Below are 13,169 nucleotides of genomic sequence, written 5' to 3' on the forward strand. Positions count from 1 at the left end.
AGTAATTATCATGTTGTATGCGCATAAATAAGTAGTTGTACGTGGCAGAATATTGGCAGGATTCCGTCTGGTTGTTGGGTGTCTGAGCAAACAGCAAAGCTGTGCTCTGTGTTGTCAGTCAGTCAGCCACCGACGAGATGGGTGGAGGGAGGTGGAGGGGGAGTGAAACCGACAGATATTTATCTGACTGTTGATCTTTAAACTTACCTACCACAGCAACGATGGCGTCTGAGGCGCCTTCTCCCCGAGCTGGCTGCACTTTAAAGCTTAGTCAGCTGGACTGAGAAGAACAATTTGAATGTAATTATTGTTGGAAGACTTTATCCAGCTAAGATAAACACTCACGTTCGACTCATCCAGCTTCCTTTGGCGTGCTGGTTGTTCACATCATCTACAAAATAACGCAGTTATTTTGTAGATGATGTGAACAGAGGAGCGTAAAACGGCCGCTGATTCTGATTCATAAGGTTTTGTGGGTAATAACCTAAAAAAATCTAAAAATGATATCACGAGGGAGGAATTTGTTTCCTTCTCAGGAAGACGGGATGAGGTAGGGCAGGACCTGAATGATCTGAATGGAGCCCGGAGTACAAATACTTTCATGTAAGTAGAATCCATTTCCAGTGGTTTGGGAATCAGACTGTGAGGAGACCAGAACTGGGACATGCCAGAGGGCCGTTCCATCTGGTTCTGGGAACATCTCTGTGTTGACTTTGCATTTTCTTCCACCACAGTCCAGAAAAAAAGGGGAGGGGTCGTTGCAAAGAAGAAGCGTAGTTAAGGAAAATGAGAATGAGCCCAAGATGGGAGCTGTCTAGAAAGTATACGATATATTTTAATGAATTAAGTAAAAAGTTGCATTTAAAAACACAAGGAGCATATAACTGCTGATTCACAGCAGGCCTGCAAGACGTCAAGACTTTAACACCACGTCACAACCTCTTTGTTGTCATGACTACTGTCGCCATGCATTTCAGCCATCATTTATATATATATTTTGTCTCCTGTGCAGCTTTTGCTTCCTGCATTACGAATAAAACACAATCATAAATAACAGATGTAATATAATTCAGACACTTAAAAGTTGTAATCCTTTAAATCCTTCATGAGAACAAGAGAAGACATCGATTCAGGATTGTGGATCAGCGGCAGGACGTTCCGACTCACTCAAATCAATGGCAGTGGGCTACTTTTGAGTTTTTTCTCTGTCTAATATTATTAACATTATTCTGCTGATCGCCTCCACCAAGAGGCTCATGTTACCAGTCTGGATTGTTTGTTCGTCTGTTTATCGGCAGGATTACGGAGAGATTATATTTCAGACTGGTTGGTGACGGCTTGTAGCTCCGGCAGATCTATATATATATATATATATATTTGTAAATGTTAGAAGTGAGCTTCAGGAATCATGATTGTGAATTGTACACTTGGATAATTTGCATATGACAGGACTATGTACGGACTATTTGCTTCGCCAGTATAGTTTTCCCTGTTAAAGAGCCTTCTTGGCCGTCGTCGTGACCGACAGGAGAAACAAGGCCCCCCGACTCTAAAGCATTAACGTTAACATATTCCTGCATTCCTCATCCAAACACAACTCTCCGCTTCCTCTTCCCATCAGATACCAGTGAGCCCAGTCAGGTCGTCTGGAACTGAATCAACAGGTGGCTTTAAGTGGAGGTTCTCAGCCGCCCCGGGGGCCCCTGGTGAGAGCTCACAGCACCCCCCCTCCTCCTCAAGGAATCCACCTTGGCTATATTCTAAGCTCTTTTCCCTTCTGCTCGTTCCTCTTTGCTTCCCGAAACGTCCATAGAGGCCTTTTGACTTGCAGCCACCCGATATGGAAGGAGCAGGTCATTCTACTTGGGTGAGCAAATGGGAACATATGCCACTCCAGCTTGACCCGTGTCTCCAATAAAAAAAACATGGGAGGCGTCTCAGAATATGAGTACGTTCCAGCTCAGGGCATCGGAATGCTGAGATAATGTTGTGATAAGGAGCTGAATGAATAGCTATGGTGCATCTTGGCTGTCTTTGCCCCTGCAGGGCAGATCAGTGCTTTCCGAGGCTGGTTAGCTCTAATGAGAAGGAAGGGGAGTTGGTGGGGGGGGTTGAAAGATGTTAGGTACTTTTCTAAATCAGTGATGCATTTCCGTGAATGCTCAGGTTTTTCTTTTCTTTCTGAATAAATGTGGACGTTGTTACACTTTTTATAGAAATATGACACAATCACACTTTTGTTTATAGCTCCCGCAAGGAGGGGATGCTTCTGGAAACGTTTAATTTGTTTGTCAGTTTTTTTTATATGTGTGTTTTGTTTTTACATGAATTACATTTAGTTCAAAGACAAGATATTTGAAACTCAAGCTACAAATCTCTCTTCTTTCTTGTAGACATGTTGATCCTTGTGCATTTGATGCCGTGCTACTCAAACGTCAGGGAGCATTCAAGAAGAGCAAGTGTTTTAGTTTTAAAGAGGAATTCTGTCCCATTCTTGATATGACTTCTCAGTCCAAGGTCCCCTTTATAGTACTCAAGGAGCTTTCTCCAGACGCTCTGAATATTTTGGTCACATTATGATCTTTACATGCTGAATATCTATGAAATTAATATGTCCTTTTGCAAAATGCCATGATGCAATCTCCTGCCAAGGAGCCTCTTTATTGCTGACTCATCCAATCACGTGTTTTTGAGCACTGTGCAACTTTTCTAGTTTGCTCCAGTCACAACTTTTCTGAAACACGTTGCTGCATAAAATTCAGAATAAACACAAAAATGACCGAAAATGATGAGGAGCAACTACACATTTTATCTTTGTAATGTTTTCAATTTAATAAACATGAAAAAAAAGCTTAGAATTCAATGGCCTTATTATTATTATTATTATTGTTATTATTATTATTCAGTTTTATTAATTTGATTTGATTATTATTGTTATTGATGCCTTTATTAGTAAATGTAGAAGTAGCAGCAGAAATAGTAGTGGTAAAAGAAGTAGTAAAATTAATAATAAGAGTAGAAATAAGAGCAGTAGTAGTATTTGATAAACTAGTATTATTTGTAGAAGTAGCCTAATATTAGCAGTAGTAATGGCAGTAGATGTTCTTCGTTGATCTTTGAAAGTCAGGTTGCGCATGGCGTGGAGATCAGTGTCAGCGTCAGCTGTTACCGAATGTTTCCGTTCAGCTTCGGCCTCTTAAGCTGTTCGAAATACAAATGACCACATTGAAGTCAACCGCACACGGTGGGTTTACATTACAAGTCAACACGTAGGTCACACATGACCCCACGTTTTCAACCACTCACCTCAGCAGACGCGCCGTACGCCACCAACATTTGTCCATTACCATATACGTACACACACACTGGTGTGTGTAATGTACACAACTTGCTTTGTGTGTGTGGGTTCATGAAAATCCATCCATGCAGGCATGCATTCTGATTCTGATGCAGGAGGAGACGTTTCAGCGCCCTGTTGTTTCAGTGTCTCACAGATAATTGGCTGTGCTAACAGGCTAACAGCTGCCGTGCAACAAAATGAACAAAGTGAAGTTAACGGCATTTTCGTTTGGGGGGTGCTGCAAAGGCAAACATTTGAAAAGTGTTTCCAGAAATAGGATTTTTTTAATCCCCACCACTCTCATGTAAACTGACTAAACATACTGTAGTTCTCCTGGAGACACTTTGTACATTGCTGTTGTGTTTTTAACTCCACCGAGGTGGGGGTGATGTAATCACCGGTGTTGGTCTGCCTGTCTGTCTGTCTGTCTGTCTATTAGCAAGATAACTCAAGAAGTTACAGATGGATCTTGATGGAAATGTTGGGAATGTTACCAGGAACAGATGATTACATTTTGGTGGTGATCCAGAAATTTGTTCCTCAATATCTCGGTTGATTATTGACCAATGTTTATGGAATTTGAGACAGTCGTGTAGGGTGGGAGCCTCTATGTTACCACTGAATCTCATCCGGATCAGTTCTAGAATGAGGTCAGGAAAAATATACTACATTTTAACCTTCAAAACTCCATTTACAGACTCAAAAACCCGTTAAAAATACACTCTGATTCACTTTGACTTGCCATGTTGGTGTATAAATATTCCAAGAACAATTTGGAACCTTTTGGTGATGATCCAGATCACCACGTGGACGGTGTAAATCCAATTATGATGGGAATGAGCTGCTTGGCGGAGGTCTGCGCTCTCTGAGAGCTTTTCGAGTTCACGCTGATAACCTGTGGTGTTTATTTTGAAACACTACTGGTGTGGCCTACACTTTTCAGTGTTTACTAACCATTCTTTTTTGCAGATCTGCATACACAAGGATCATTTCCACAACTTTATAATGTGACCTCAGAACCTTTTTGTTCTGCTGCCATGCAAATAAAGCCTAAGGGTTTCTCAGAGCATAAATGGAAATTGATCATATCTCTCCTTAATCTGCCTCTGCACAATAAAGCATCGGGATAGTCCGTACTCCAGTCCTGTCATATGCATATGGAATTCATCTGCACAAACATCATCGCCCTTATCAGGGAGCAGTAAATCTGTTACCAGGAAACACTTTCTCGCGGCAGGTCCTGAACAGAGCTGGATCAACAGGTGTTTTGGGGGTGTGGTGCATGTTTCCAGGAGGTGGAAGCTATAGATAATCAGACGAGCCAATATCCTGCTCTTGCATGTGCTGGCCTGGAACACACTTGGTGTCCATGTGTTTGTGTTCGTGGGAACAAAGGGCCTGCTGTTTGCCCGTCCACCATGGCTGCACAAGTTGCTTTACACCTGTGCTTTGCAGCCCTCTCAGCACTCCCCCCACCCCGGGGGCATACAACCCCGACCCTCCAAGCCCTCAATCACATACTCTACTCCACTTTAGTTCTCAGTTTACATCCTGCATTCGCTTATAGTGCTGCACAGCAAGCAGCAACATATATTCAACAGGCTCCCGAGGCCGGATAATGTCCACGAGGCTCCACACAAGAGTCTTATTGTTTCATATCAAAATGTAATAGGGATGTTATCAAAGGTTTCTTTGATCCCCTCCTCCCACACCCCATCATCCTTGAACCCACGTGTACCTGTCCTCCCACCATAGCTCTGAGGAAAAGGTGCAGGAACCGAGATAATAGCAAGAATGTCAGGGCGACTGGTGAGGCAGAAATGGGTGGGAGAGGGGTTGGAGTTTAGGGGTTCAAAAACTCAGAGAGAGTCGCGGCGTTCCTCTGTGGTCTAAGGGGGCCTTTGTGAAACCGGAGCCCCCTGAGGGCACGCGGGGGGGTTACGGGAGGAATACAGCCCTGCCTGGCACAAGCCCACCTCTTTTCCCGTGGCGTCAGCGTCACAGGTGTGTGAATGACAATGCATGTGTGTTTTAGGGCGAAACCCATGTCCAATCAATGACACACTGTATTGTAATCATCCATTGTGGGCACAAGGCTGGCAGCTCAAAAGGTAAACGCCACTGGGAATAAACTGCCAAGAGCCATGCAGGTACAGCGCCAGTGGGAGCGCGGCATAGAATGATAAACGGAATGGGAGGAAGGAGTCGATAGGAGATGGCGCAGCACTCGCCATAGTAACGCTGGGCAACAAACAATGAACACAAGCCTCATGAAGCTTGACAGTGAATTCCGCTCTGCACCAGTTGCTAGGTAAGGGACTTTTCTTAATTCCTCATATTCATCCTGGACGTCCTTCAATGTCCCCTCCCGAGGTTGCTAAACAAGATTAAACGTTGTTTTTTGTTCATAAACTGACCACAGTGTTTCTGAAGGGCTGCCGGGGTGCAACATTTCTGGGCTGTTTCCCATAAATTATGACGGCCTATCAGTAGGCCAGCTGGACTCTGATTTTGCTATTCAGAGTTGCTATTATGTTTTTATGAATACATCTCTCTCCGCCTGTCACAGTGATTCTGAATCTGTACGCGGAGATGCCCCCCCCCCCCCCCCCCCGCGCTCCTCCTCAGTCTATTTCAACCTGGCTAATAATTCAAAATCTCCATGAAAATGATTCTGCTGCTCCGCAGTTTGCTTGATGCCAGGTAGGCCAAGCTGCAACCAGCTTTAGGGTGCATTCATGTCACCGCTATGTAAATGATTCTCGCTCTCAGACGCGCTAGAGCTTGAAGCTTTCACAGGCAGATGATGGCGTTTCATCTGTCGGGTCGGTTTATAATGTTTTAGTTTACAAAAGCTGTTGCAAGAGGTTTGTCAAATCCCAAGAATCCCCCCAAAAAATGAAGGCGAAACAGCTGATCCTCATATTTCAAAAACTGAGGCCAAGAAATATTATTTCTGTGCGAGGTACAGTAAATCAATTAAAAAAATATATTGGTGGGAAGTTTTTATTTGACGAATGCACTATTGGTTGGCGCATTGCAAGTTAAAGTTATACTTACAAATGTTCTCCAGGATCACAAGTCCTCTTATTGCAATATTTCAGCATCTCAAGGCTCAGTAGATGCACAAAGGTTTGTTTGTTCTTTAAAATCCTTGGCATGTACCGGTACTCAGAGCACAGACCTCCACCAAGCAGCTCATTCCGCTTGTAATTGGGTTTACACCGTCCCAATGCTGATCTGGATCATTATCAAAATGTTCTAAATGGTTCTTGGTATCTTTATCTACATCGGGGACGTAAATAAAAGTGTGATAATAATATAAAGACAACCTAAACCTTAAGTTACATTTACATTTAAGAGTACTATTACTCATGCCACGTTGATGGTTTGTACATTAGCTGGAGTAAGATTTAAATGCAGCACTTGCTGAATTTTGACATTTTGACATTTGTTGCAATTGAGTCTATTTATTCCTCACACAGACTTCTTTATGTAGTCAAGACAGCAGTATCACATTAGGACACATAAAATACTGAAAGAAGCAAAGAGAAACTGTCCAGGCAGATACGGCTGTACCATTAATAGACACAACACATTCCACCTTGAGTCAAGGATTATGACCAAAGTTGTTCTGGGTGCTTTGAATATCTTTCCCAGCAGTTTTAGCATTTATTATTGTCTTATTATCATCATCGTCCCACAAAGTTTCCAGACTCTTTCATCTTTGGAATTTTAAGACTTCTCTTTATTAAATTTAAATAAAGTAAATATGTATGTGAGAAAAGAGTCATAACATAAATACAAGCTTGATTCTGAATTTTGTCGTTTCAATGGATCTGTTGGATTTCCAGCCAGCTGAACCACAATATAGACAGTTTGGCGTTGCGTGGATATTCGGAAACACGCGTGGGGAGATTTACAGATCGCGCTTCGAATGATAGAAGCGTTTCAATCTGCCCCGTGAATTTCAGCTTGCGTGTGTGTTTGCGTGCTGACGGAGCGCTGCAAGCTGAAAAGTTTCCAACAGTCCTTTAATGTTGCAACAAGTTTCCTCAGCACTCCTAATTCCACCCCCGCACGCACGCACGCACGCACGCACGCACGCACGCACACACACACACACACACACACACACACACGCACACACATTCCAGCAGGCGGGGTCTGCCCGTTTGTGAATGAGCTGCAGACGCGACTCACCTCTCAGAGCACTGAACCCCGCAGCGGACGGAGGAAGGGACCGCTTCCAGATGGATCTCTTTGCTCCTGCGCTGCGCTCCTGCGTCCTCATTATTATTAATGGAATCCTGATCACGCTGCAGAGCAAAGAAGGTGAGTCTCGCTTTCCAAAGTAACATATTTCTCAAAGCGTTTATTGTTAAACCCATCTCTTCTATTGGAGTTGGAACACGCGTGCATGCCGTGCGGGGGAACCGCACTTCCTTTCTCCTCTTGACAAGCAATTCAAGTCGCGCTTTTCGTGCGTGAGAAGCTTTGTTCGATCAAAGGTCTCTCGTTGAAGTTGTGTTTAACACTTAACGATCAAGTTGATACGAGAATAAAACCTTTACGAGTTGCAGATCGAAACTTTCCAACTTGCAGCAGGTGATTCTGGATTTGTTTTCTCTCTCTCTTTCTCTTTTTAGGCTTTTGTATAATATTCTTTTAATGTAATATTTATCCAAAGTGGTCTATAAAGCTAATTATTCTGCCAGAATGTTTGAATAACCACTTATTAATCTGTTGCCTAATTAGATCTTTGTGGGGTTTTAATCCAGCAAATCTTTAATCGCTACCATCTGAAAATGAGAAGTCAAAGTCGTGAGCGCTCCATCTCTTATGGGTTCAAACGTCTCTCTAGATGAGTTTAAATGATTATTCTCACCCTCTGTTGTTCTCATGTCTCCCCAGAGGTGCTTCTGGACATGCAGGCAACAGGAGGGGAGCTGGGCTGGCTGACTTGGCCCTTGGATCAGGGAGACAAATCCGGGGTGAGCGTTGCCTCAGCTTCTCACTCAGCTCCACTTGGAATTTGCCTCCAGGATAAATTTTACGTGCAGAAGTGTTACAGCAAGGGTCTGGCCAAAACGCTCCCGTGCAGAGAAATCTGACCATTTGACTTGCATGGCCTCCCTGTGTGTGTGTGTGTGTTTGTGTGTGCGTCGGCTTTCTATAAAAGCGGGCAGTTGGAGTCTAATGGCTGCGTGGGTATAGATGAGGTGATCCTAATAGGACGCGCCTGCAGAGCATGTCTGGACTGCACCAAGGCTTCGGCAGATGGAATCGCTGCTAGCGCTGAACGAGGAATACTTGTGGCCTCCTTGCGGTTTCAAGGCTTTAATGGCAGAATTGTATGTTAGAGAGCAATTAACTTTTAGAGTTGCCACCATGTGGTACCTCTTTACTGAGGAGGGCGCCGCCTTCACTACCTTTACTAGAATCCATCGGAAGATGTCTCCATTTAGAGGTGAGGACGGCAGCATTATGACACCCGGATAGCCAGTAATCAGGATACACTGGTCAGTTACATTATATGGGTCATGCTGGTGCAGTAATGCAATGCAAATACCCCCCCCCCCCCCCTCCCTCGCTCGAGCTGCTCGCGCTTCTAGAAGCGCCTCCTCTGCTCAGACGTTCATTTAAAGCTTCAGTCTCACTTTTTCCTCTAACAAGAATCCAGTGTTCTTTTTTTGGTCTGCGGTTATTTGGAAAATATAATTATTTCAAGTTTAAAGCCCACTCAGACCCCCCCCCCCCCCCCCCAAACAACTGTTCTCCAGCTGTTTAATGGAGGTGTTTGCTCTGCTTGTCCTACATCTAGGTTTATATGCAGCGCCACACACTCGGCCAACAAAGCACATTCCTTAAATTAATAGCACAGTAGCAGAGTGCAAACCACAGGCCTTGTCACTCGGGGGGGGGCAGCAGTTATAATTCAATTCAACAGGTTATTTTAAAAACAAACTCACTTTTTTATATATATAAATAGTCGAGGGAGATTTGATTGTGCGGATCTGCTGCGCTTTTTGGGGATACGATTTCAACAGAACTTTATAAGAGCGCGAGAGAAACTGTGATGGAAATCATTTCACAATCTTTTGTAAGGCACAGAAAGACTTTCGCACATAAAACACCTTGTTTAAAGTGTAAATATTCAGAGTAATGACTGGATGATGGTTCCCCTGGTTCTAGCTTTGAGGTTCAGGCTACAGTGGCCACGGTTCCCTTTTATTTCTGTCTCCCTGAAAGCCTCAGTCCAGCTCGGCTTGTTTCGGAGGTCAGCGCGGCTCGCCACCAGCGCCTCTAACCTTGTTGGTTTATCTGGTTCATTTCAGTGGGAGGTCATCCAGAAGACCCTAAATGGTTCTCAGTTCTACGCCTACTCCGTCTGCAACGTCGGGGTGCGTGAGCAGGACAACTGGCTGCGCACCACCTTCATCCAGCGCCGCCTATCAGCTTCGCGGGTTTTTGTCGAACTCCAGTTTATCGTGCGGGACTGCAACTCCTTCGACGACGCCTCCCTGACCTGCAAGGAAACCTTCAACCTCTTCACGTGCGAGTCGGACGCAGACGTCGGCACCACCTTCCGCAAGGGGCAGTTTAAGAAAGTGGCCACCATAGCGCCCGACGAAATCACCAGCAAAAACGAGCTGCGCATCAATACCGAGACCAGAGTGGTGGAGAACCTTTCGCGAAAAGGTTTCTACTTGGCTTTTCAAGACATCGGAGCCTGCATTGCTCTCCTCTCCGTCAGGGTGTACTATAAAACCTGCCCCGCCACAGTCCAGAGCCTAGCCTCGTTTCCTGAAACCGTGGCCGGAGGCGAGAACCAGGCACTGAGAGAAGTGAACGGGGAGTGCGTGGAAAAGGCCGTCAGCGAGGAGCTGCCTCGCATCTACTGCACCGTGGACGGGGAGTGGGTGGTGCCCGTTGGACAGTGCCAGTGCCAGGCTGGCTACGAAGAAGCGAAAGACACGTGTCAAGGTAAGGGCTCGCACCTGGATTCTTGCTGTCTGAGTACGGAGAGAAAGGTCTTTCTATTTATTCAATCAAACAAATAATGGATTTGAAATTAAATTGTTTTTGCAAACAAGACCAGTATTACCTATGAAAAATTTGTTCTCATGAAACCATACATTTTGTTTGCATATTTGGAAGTTTTATTTGCATATTTGGAAGTTTTGGTTGCTAATCAACTTCAATCTTGCGGGTGGGTTCTCCTCTGAACGATGTTAGAAGCCTTTTCATTGTCGTCTTGGGACTATGGTGTGACAACTTCCGCCCCCAATTGTTAATGTCTGATTAGGTAACTGTAATGGTTAGACAGAAGGACTGGATAAACGACGGGTGCTTTTAAGACATACCTGAGGCAGAAAAGTTCCGAAGAAACACACCAACTCCTCCGATGGTCGACCCTGTCCTACTACGGTGAGGGCGGAAGTTGTCACACCATCATTCCAAGCTGACCAATGACAAGGCTTCTAACATTGTTCAGAGGAGGACCCGCCCACAAAATTGAAGTTGATTTGCAACCAAAACTTCAGGACTTGCAAACCAAAATGTCTGAATTTGCAAACAAAATGTATGGTTTCATGAGAACACATTTTTAATAGGTAATACTGGTCTTGTTTGCAAAAACAATTTAATTTCAAATCCCCCCCCCCTAGGGACTTTGGTTTGTCTGGGTGTAAACGCAGGATTCAGTTCCCATGAGAATTATTTTTAACCAATAACTGAGTCATCATCTGTGTTCATTTTAATTACCTAAAGGTTGTAAAACAGGTCCATATAGAAGACTGTGGATACTTCTAATAGGTGTTATTATTATTGCTCAGTGGAATTCTCCCTTTGGCTACCGCGGCTCCTCTGCAATGGAAGGAATGCTCATGTACATGTCCCAGCAACATCCCTGAACTTGAACCGAAGCCTGTAAAATAAAGGAAGCATGATTCTGAGCCTCCGGATATGACTCAAATACGTGCATATCAGGGGCGGGGGGTGCTTGATCGTTGAATCTTACTCTGAATGAGAGCAAGATTCAGGTTCAAAACCGGAATCTTAAAGTAAATTCTCACAAACTCGTTCAGTAGTACAAAATGAAGAAGCCAGCCCGGTTTGTATTTTAGCAGGTGACCAATGAACGCTGACGTCATGCGGCGGTTCAGGTTGTAACTTGCTGAACTTCAGGTGGTTTCCTCCTCCCTCCCTATCGGCCCGTCTCTTATCGTGCTCTGGGTGTGCTAACCTTAACCCCGCCCTTTGACTGGAGCTCTCATGTGGTTATGTTTTAAGCCCTGCAAGGAGGCCGTTTATTGTTGTGGCAAAGGTTGTCAGAGTGATTGGATGCAATCAAAGGAGCCGGGGAGGGGGGGGGGGGGGGCTACTGTGCTGTGATGGATTAGCATCTTCAAGGCTGATTGGAGCGTTCTGGGGAAGGGAGGGGAAGCCTCGCTGATTTTCATTCATCTCGATTGTCTTAGAAGTCAGAGGCCGTCCTCCAGCGAGCAGCCATGAAGCTGGTCCTCCTGTCTGTCTTCCGACCCCCCCCCCCCCCCCTCTCTCTCTCTCTCCACCCCCTCTGTTTTTACTCATGTGCTGCCCCCGCTTTGTGCTGCATTGCGTACATGAGCACACAACGCAGGCTGGCATGCAAGGGCCTGTTGAGATCTGCTCCATGACAAACTACTAAAGACTCCCCAACGCTCCGCCTCCTGTGCGTTGATGACGCGCACAGAGGTCACAGGTCGTGTCACCTCAACATGGGGCCTGCCCAATGATTGGCCCTCCCCATCGGTAACAGGCGATGAAAGCAGTAATATTTCCTCTCAGTATTTATTTTCCTGTAGCTCTGGGGAAGTGCCAGGTAAGCTGATTACGGAGGAGAAGGGGGGGGGGGGCACACTCATACAGGAGAGATGGAGGTTGGAGAGGTGTGAATTTAAAACGGAGCGAGGCGAGGAATGGAATGTCAAGGTGTGAGAACAATGCAGCGCTGTGTTTCCCCACAAGGCCGGAGCAGCCCACCTCCGCCTCCTCTTTCCTCTCGGTTGGTACATTCCTGATCGGCTTGCTGAGGAGGAGCCTCCTCCAACATTACTCCAGACCTGTGGAATTCCCAGGGTGGGAGAGCCGGTCCTGGGTCGGGCCCTCGCATAAAAATGGCCAAACAGAAAAACCCCCTAAAACCCAAAGGAAGCCAAACGAGAGGTCAGAAGACGCGTCATGGCAGTTTGGGAAGCAGCGAATCACAGGGTTGCTGCTCGGGGCCAAGATGAATGGTTCCACGGGCTTTAATTGGAATCTCCTACAGACGCACAGTTAATCATTCTCCCCACGTCTTTCCTGGGGGGGGGGGGGGGGGGGGGGGGGGCAACATTTAACTGTGGTGGACTTTCTGCCTCACTTTGAGCGACTCCGTGTTCAGTGATGTGTTCACTCACTTTCATGACTTCTGTTAAAGTGGAAATCTGTGGCTTCATCTGGGTTCTGTCTCCGTCTCCTCATCAGCGCTCGCCGCTCTGGTGGTTCCGGCCTCGAAGTCGCCGGCCCGTGCGACTGTATTTCTAGGATCTCCGCTGAGGTTTCTGTAGGCGGTGTGTGTGTGTGTGTGTGTGTGCGTGTGGCGGTCACCGCTAACGTTAGCTGCAGCGTCCATCTTGTGGATAATGTCTAAAGATAAAACGCATCACTTCCTGCGCCGCTCAAAACCTCCCACAGTGTTTGGAGCAGCATGTGGCGGGTGGGCGGGGGGGTGGGGTGGGGGGGCTTTTATTATAGGCTATGACTGTAAATCAGATCGTTTGGCAGCAGTGAGGCTGAACACTGA

At 45.7% G+C, this 13,169-nt stretch overlaps 1 protein-coding gene across 1 annotated transcript in view; it reads left to right on the plus strand.

The window, feature by feature from the left end:
* The first annotated feature begins 7,574 nt into the window (after positions 1-7,574).
* The window catches only part of epha2b (eph receptor A2 b), an 18,945-nt gene continuing 13,350 nt past the window's right edge, over positions 7,575-13,169 (plus strand). Inside the window, exons 1-3 of the mRNA XM_068745801.1 lie at positions 7,575-7,675; positions 8,255-8,334; positions 9,679-10,327. Coding sequence (XP_068601902.1) covers positions 7,594-7,675; positions 8,255-8,334; positions 9,679-10,327 — 811 coding nt within the window. The 5' untranslated portion in view covers positions 7,575-7,593. The remainder of the gene's footprint in view (positions 7,676-8,254; positions 8,335-9,678; positions 10,328-13,169) is intronic.

The sequence above is a fragment of the Brachionichthys hirsutus genome, chromosome 2, assembly GCF_040956055.1.
Source record: "Brachionichthys hirsutus isolate HB-005 chromosome 2, CSIRO-AGI_Bhir_v1, whole genome shotgun sequence".
Lineage (NCBI taxonomy): Eukaryota > Metazoa > Chordata > Actinopteri > Lophiiformes > Brachionichthyidae > Brachionichthys > Brachionichthys hirsutus.